General features: G+C 39.9%; 1 protein-coding gene across 1 annotated transcript in view; it reads right to left on the bottom strand.

The window, feature by feature from the left end:
- Positions 1-151: 151 nt before the first annotated feature.
- The window catches only part of LOC140469458 (serine/threonine-protein kinase N2-like), a 53,476-nt gene continuing 47,015 nt past the window's right edge, over positions 152-6,612 (bottom strand). The window contains exons 20-22 of the mRNA XM_072565997.1: positions 2,427-2,534; positions 2,235-2,315; positions 152-2,104 (exon numbers count right to left, since the gene is read on the bottom strand). Coding sequence (XP_072422098.1) covers positions 1,904-2,104; positions 2,235-2,315; positions 2,427-2,534 — 390 coding nt within the window. The 3' untranslated portion in view covers positions 152-1,903. The remainder of the gene's footprint in view (positions 2,105-2,234; positions 2,316-2,426; positions 2,535-6,612) is intronic.

Here is a 6,612-nt window from a genome sequence, read left to right as displayed (position 1 = left end):
GGAGGAATCTGTTTTCAATTACTTGAGAAAGTCAAAGATACATTGTTCAGCATATTCTTGCTTCTTATTGCCACTGATATTTCTGTTAAGAACCTATGCAGCAGATGCAAATTGCTATTTGGAAGTCAATGACTTAACTCAATTAGGAATGCATGGTTAATTCCCTTTATTTTACTGCAATGAATTTATCACAAGACAAATTACAATAAATATGAACAGTATTGTGCATTCTTTAAAAAAAAATCAGTGTTTTTCCATATAAAACTAACCCTAAACAACATACTTTATACGAATAGATAATTGTGCAAATATTTAGATTGTTATGGAGCAAAACTTAATACTTTTGATTCTTGAATTTCTCTTTTAAAAAGAAAGATCTTCAAGGAATCAAATAGTTCCACGTGGCCCTTGGACTAGAAAAGTGGCCAACTGTCTATATCTAATTATTGCTCAGAATATTTAACAGCAACACAATGAAATTGCTCCAGGTATTTTCTTTACTTCCTTAAATGGCATCTAACTTTCCACTTGCAGGAGATCAAGATCAAAAAAGCCCAATATGACAGAAGCTTTAGATTACATCCTTCTTTACTGTCACACTTTCATTCAGGGTCATTTATTATCAATACATCTATATTAATTTAAATGGATTTATAACTTATCAAAAGTTATGAACTGAATTGAAATAACTTAGAAGAATTTATTTGAAATGGGCATTTAAAGTTAAGTGTAGTAGTTTAAAAAGGACTTGTATCACCCACAAATCCAAAAGGTACATAAACATACTCAAGAGTTAGAAGGCATACAAAAGTAGCAAATTGGAACTTGAACAAATAAACAAGCAATTCCTGGAATCAATTGCATTTCTCTGGAGATAGGTCTAGCCTTTCTTCCCTAGGTCAGCAAAAGAAAGTTAGAGCAAACCTGGGCACACAAACTCTCCCTACATCACCTACAGAAATCAGTGCAATTGTCCAACCAGTCTTCTCTGCTAAAGATGGTATGACGTGCAAAATAAAATTGGCATTGCAAGAAGTGAGCAAAAAGACTACTTGAATATACCCAGATAACTGATCTCAAAGTTTTAGTGTGGTTACAACATTGTAAAAAGTTCAAATTCTTTTGATTCACATACAAATTTGCCTACAATCAGTAACCATTGGTAATTTGGTCCAGCCCTCGTTGCATAGCACTATACATGGAGAAGGGAGAAAATAGATGGAGCCAGTCTTGCTCCAGAGAGTTAAACTCCTAGATTTCCAATCACAGAACAAAGATGATCGCATCTACTGGAGATGAATAGTTGATCGAGGCAGTAAGGTTGAGGGTGGGGGGTGAACAGGTGTACACAACTTATTACTGGCAAATATTTCTCAGACAGAGATTCAAAACTATGGAAAAATGCCTGTAGCGATAATCTCCCACTCAATGGAATTTCTTTTTAATGGGAGGCCAGTTTTGGGATTACTTTTTTTTTTAAAAAGACATCAACAATTTTGAATGTCTGAATTTTAAAAAATCCTGACCTCGTCAACTTCTGAATTTAACATAATGATTTAGTTCACTTATCTCAAAAGAAATGCCTCAGTTACCTTGGGAGCCGCATCTCCCCAATGCTACTGTGCATAGTTAAGTTCCATAATGATGAACAATCTCAATATTTCTGTGTAATGATTAAAGCTCACACATTGATTCTAGGAAAGTAAAATAAATCTCATTCATAGAATGAAACTAAAGTTCAGTATTCTGGTCACCTTGGAAGTTAAGTGTCAATATTCAAGTTACCATCAGCAGAGCACCAAATGTTTCAAACTGTGCAGCCACAAGAGCTTCAAATTCAGCCTTTTAGCACTCCTAATCTACGTCATGACAGTGCATTCAAACCATTAGGTTAGTCACCTTGTTAAAGATCAACTATAGAATCAAACCCTTCAAACATTGCCTGTTCCTGTGAAGTTAGTGGCTGGAAATCAGAAAATGGAGAAAGGATTGGTCTCTGGGATGTGAACTCATCATCAAAGTTCTGGACATCAAATGGGCTCCTTACTTTTGGGAGGAATGGTGGCGTTACTCTTCGAGCTAATAGGGCTTCCCAATCCATTTCCTGTGGAACAAAGTTTAGGTCAAAATACAGGTGAAAAGTTAAAATAAAAAAATGAAAACTACACAGGACAGCAAATAAAAGCACCTAATTATACTTAAATGTGCATCAGTAGCATGTGCCTGTTACTAACCTTGAAAAACATCTCCTTTTTCACCTCTTCTGCATCCTGATCACCAGCCCCCAGGCGATGTTCTGGATCCTTTCTCAGAAGCTGAAAAATGAGGGGGATAAAAGTGACATGAAAATTATATACTCTTTTCTCTCAAATAACTTTTCTGATAAGCTGTACATAGATCAAGAGTTGCAACAGTCTCAGACTGACCTTTTTTATAGCTGAAATAGCCTCTGTAGAAAGGAATCGTGGGTAGCTGACTTCATCATTGACAATGCTATCAAAAATCTCATCGTCATCATCTCCTGGAAAGGGGCACTGTAAATAACCAAACAATTGCTTTCCGTATTCTATTGAACATGGTGGATGGGCAAAAATTAGTGGTAAACACTAATTCATGAAACTACAGAAACTTTATACTTCCATTTTTATTACTATTTTTAATTAGTGATGAGTTTCCTTCAAAAAAATTATGCCAAAAGGAACAAAATTTATTTTAAAATTCAGAACAGGTTAATTGCATAGCAGATGGTTCAAGAATCGCATTAGGTAGTTGGAGCAGATCTACCTGCTTTCTTAAATGTTGTGACAGTCTTTAAAAGAAAATCATGGGAGGTGGGGACATGCAAGGTCAGCATTTTCTGCTCACCTCAAAGTTCCCTGAAGCGGATGGTGAGCATCTCCTTGAGCCACTGCAATCTAACATAGCAGTTTTTCACTGAACTAGCTCATCGAGCTATTGAATTCAGAGAACAATTAGCAATGCTGAAAGTCTGGAGTTACATATCAGATAGATTATATGCAAGGAAAGCAGGTTTCATTCCCCAATTAGTGAACTAAATTGACTTTTACAACAGTCCAGCAAGTTCTGGCACCAACCTTTAAATTCAAATGTATTCAATTCCACTGAATTTGAATTCCCCAGCTGCTATATAGTGAAACTACCATCTCTGGATTATTAGTCTAGTAATAAACATTTTGCAACTGTATCCAACATTGACCAAATTTATGTTTACATACTTCCAACTCTTCATTTAGCAAACAATCTGCAAGGGCAAGAGGAACACATACAATAGAGAAAATGGCGAGGAAATTGCGTCAGAGCTACACTAAGCTCCTACCCATAGCTGAAATTCAAAATCATATCACAGGACAATAAGAATTGGCAGGAGTAGGCAAATCAGCCCCTTGAGCCTACTCAGTCGTTTGATAATATCATGGCAGATTTCATCTTAGCCTCAACTCCACTTTTCTGCCTATTCTCCATAACCCTTCAACCCATTTCTCATTAAAAGTCTATGGACCAATATCCACTCAGAATTCCAGATTCACAACCCTTCGAGAAGTAATTTCTCAGGTCTTAAAATCTGCTGCCCCTATCCTAAAACTAAACAATAGGTACAGGAGTAGGCCAATCTGCCCTTCGAGCCTGCACCACCATTCAATATGATCATGGCAATCATCCTTAATCAGTATCCTGTTCCTGCCTTATCCCCATAACCCTTGATTCCACTATCCTTGAGAGCTCTATCCAACTCTTTCTTAAATGAATCCAGAGACTGGGCCTCCACTGCCCTCTGGGGCAGAGAATTCCACACAGCTACCACTCTCTGGGTGAAGAAGTTTCTCCTCATCTGTCCTAAATGGCCTACCCTTCTTTTTAAGCTGTGTCCTCTGGTTCGACATTTGCCCATCAGCAGAATCATGTTTCCTGCCTCCAGAGAGTCCAATCCTTTAATAATCGTATATGTCGCAATCAGATCCCCTCTCAGTCTTCTAAACTCAAGGGTATACAAGCCCAGTCGCTCCAGTCTTTCAGCGCAAGGTAGTCCCGTCATTCCAGGAATTGACCTACGCTGCACTCCCTCAATAGCCAGAATGTCTTTCCTCAAATTTGGAGACCAGAATTGCACACAGTACTCCAGGTGTGGTCTCACCAGGGCCCTGTACAGCTGCAGAAGAACCTCTTTGCTTCTATACTCAATCCCTCTTGTTATGAAGGCCAGCATGCTATTAGCCTTCTTCACTACAATAGACAATAGATGCAGGAGTAGGCCATTCTGCTCTTCGAGCCTGCACCGCCATTCAATATGATCATGGCTGATCATTCCTAATTAGTATCCTGTTCCAGCCTTATCTCCATACCCCTTGACTCCACTATCTTTAAGAGCTCTATCCAATTCTTTCTTAAAAGAATCCAGAGACTGGGCCTCCACTGCCCTCTGGGGCAGAGCATTCCACACAGCCACCACTCTCTGGGTGAAGTAGTTTCTCCTCATCTCTGTCCTAAATGGTCTACCTGCTGTACCTGCATGCTTACCTTCATTGACTGGTGTACAAGAACACCCAGATCGCTCTGTACTACCCCTTTACCTAAATTGATTCCATTTAGGTAGTAATCTGCCTTCCTGTTCTTGCCACCAAAGTGGATAACCATACATTTATCCACATTAAACTGCATCTGACCACTCACCTAACCTGTCCAGGTCACCCTGTAATCTAACATCCTCCTCACATTTCATCCTGCCACCCAGCTTAGTATCATCAGCAAATTTGCTAATGTTATTACTAATACCACCTTCTATATCATTAACATATATTGTAAATAGCTGCGGTCCCAGCACTTATCCCTGCAGTACCCCACTGGTCACTGCCTGCATTCCGAAATGGAGCCGTTTATCACTACTTGGTTGGCTGATAGGAAACAAACTTTGCCCCCAATACCATGCGCCCTAATTTTGCTCATTAACCTCCTATGTGGGACTTTATCAAAAGCTTTCTGGAAGTCCAGGTACACTACATCTACTGGATCTCCCTCGTCTATCTTCAGAGTTACGTCCTCAAAAGATTCCAGAAGTTTAGTCAAGCATGATATCCCCTTCGTAAATCCACGCTGACTCTGTCCTATCCTGTTACTATTATCCAGATGTGCCGTAATTTCATCCTTTATAATAGACTCCAGCATCTTTCCCACTACTGAGGTCAGACTAACTGGTCTATAATTTCCTGCTTTCTCTCTCGCACCTTTCTTAAAAAGTGGTACAACATTAGCCACCCTCCAATCCACAGGAACTGATCCCAAATCTATCAAATTCTGGAAAATAATCACCAACGTATGGAGTCAGCTATTACGAGGGGGCATAACTTTAAATTAAAGGGATGGTAGGTAAAGGACAGATGTTAGGGGTAGATTCTTTACTCAGCGAGTCGTGAGTTCATGGAATGCCCTGCCAGTAGCAGTGGTGGACTCTCCCTCTTTATGGGCATTTAAACAGGCATTGGATAGGCATATGGAGGATAGTGGGCTAGTGTAGGTTAGGTGTGCTTGGATCGGCGCAACAGAGGGCCAAAGGGCCTGTACTGCGCTGTATTTTTCTATGTTTTATGTTCTAATGCATCCACGATTTCTCGAGCCACCTCCTTCAGTACCCTGAGATGTAGACCATCAGGCCCTGGGAACTTATCAACCTTCAGACCCAACAGTCTCTCCAACACCAATTCCTGGCAAATATAAATTCCCTTCAATTCAGGTCCTTCAGCCACTGTTACCTCAGGGAGATTGCTTGTGTCTTCCCCAGTGAACACCGATCTGAAGTACCAATTCAGTTCTTCTGCCATTTCTTTGTTCCCTGTAATATATTCCCCTATTTCTGTCTTCAAGGACCCAATGTTAGTCTTAACCATTTTTTTGCCTTTCACAGACCTAAAAAAGCTTTTACTATCCTCCTTTATATTTTTGGCCAGTTTACCTTCGTACTTCATTTTTTCTCTGTGTATTTCCTTCTTTGTAATCCTCTGTTGTTCTTTAAAAGCTTCCCAGTCCTCCGTTTTCCCACTTATCTTTGCTATGTTATAAAGTTAAGAGAAAAAGTATGTTTCTTAACTTCCCTAGTCAGCCACGGCCACCCATGTCTCCTCCTAGGATCTTTCTTCCTTTTTTTTGGACCATCATAGACATTTACCTGCACAACACACTGCTTTGAGAAACAAAGATCTCACCTTTCCCACTAGCATTTCATATACAAGCACACCCAGACTCCACCAGTCAGTCAACAGCTCGTGTGTATGAGGTCTCAGTTAGCACCTCTGGAGTCAAGAACTCAGGGGTTCCACAAATCCTCGTTCCAGATTGCCCCACATGTGGAAGCCTCTTCTCTATGTCAACTTTGTCATCTGATATATCTCAATTAGATCGCCGCTCATTCTTCTAAATGAGACACATTATGGGCCCGAATTGCGTACTCACACTTAATAAAACAAACTGCTCACCCCTGGAATCAATCCAGTGAATCTCCTCCAATAGAACTACACCTCTCCAAGGGGAGAAAATTGTAAGCAATACTCCAGATGCAGTCTCGCTAATGTCTTGTACAATTGAGCAACACTTTCCTATTTT

The sequence above is a fragment of the Chiloscyllium punctatum genome, chromosome 49 (genome assembly GCF_047496795.1).
Source record: "Chiloscyllium punctatum isolate Juve2018m chromosome 49, sChiPun1.3, whole genome shotgun sequence".
In the NCBI taxonomy this organism is placed as follows: Eukaryota; Metazoa; Chordata; class Chondrichthyes; order Orectolobiformes; family Hemiscylliidae; genus Chiloscyllium; species Chiloscyllium punctatum.
This window is presented reverse-complemented; position numbering and strand designations above follow the sequence as displayed.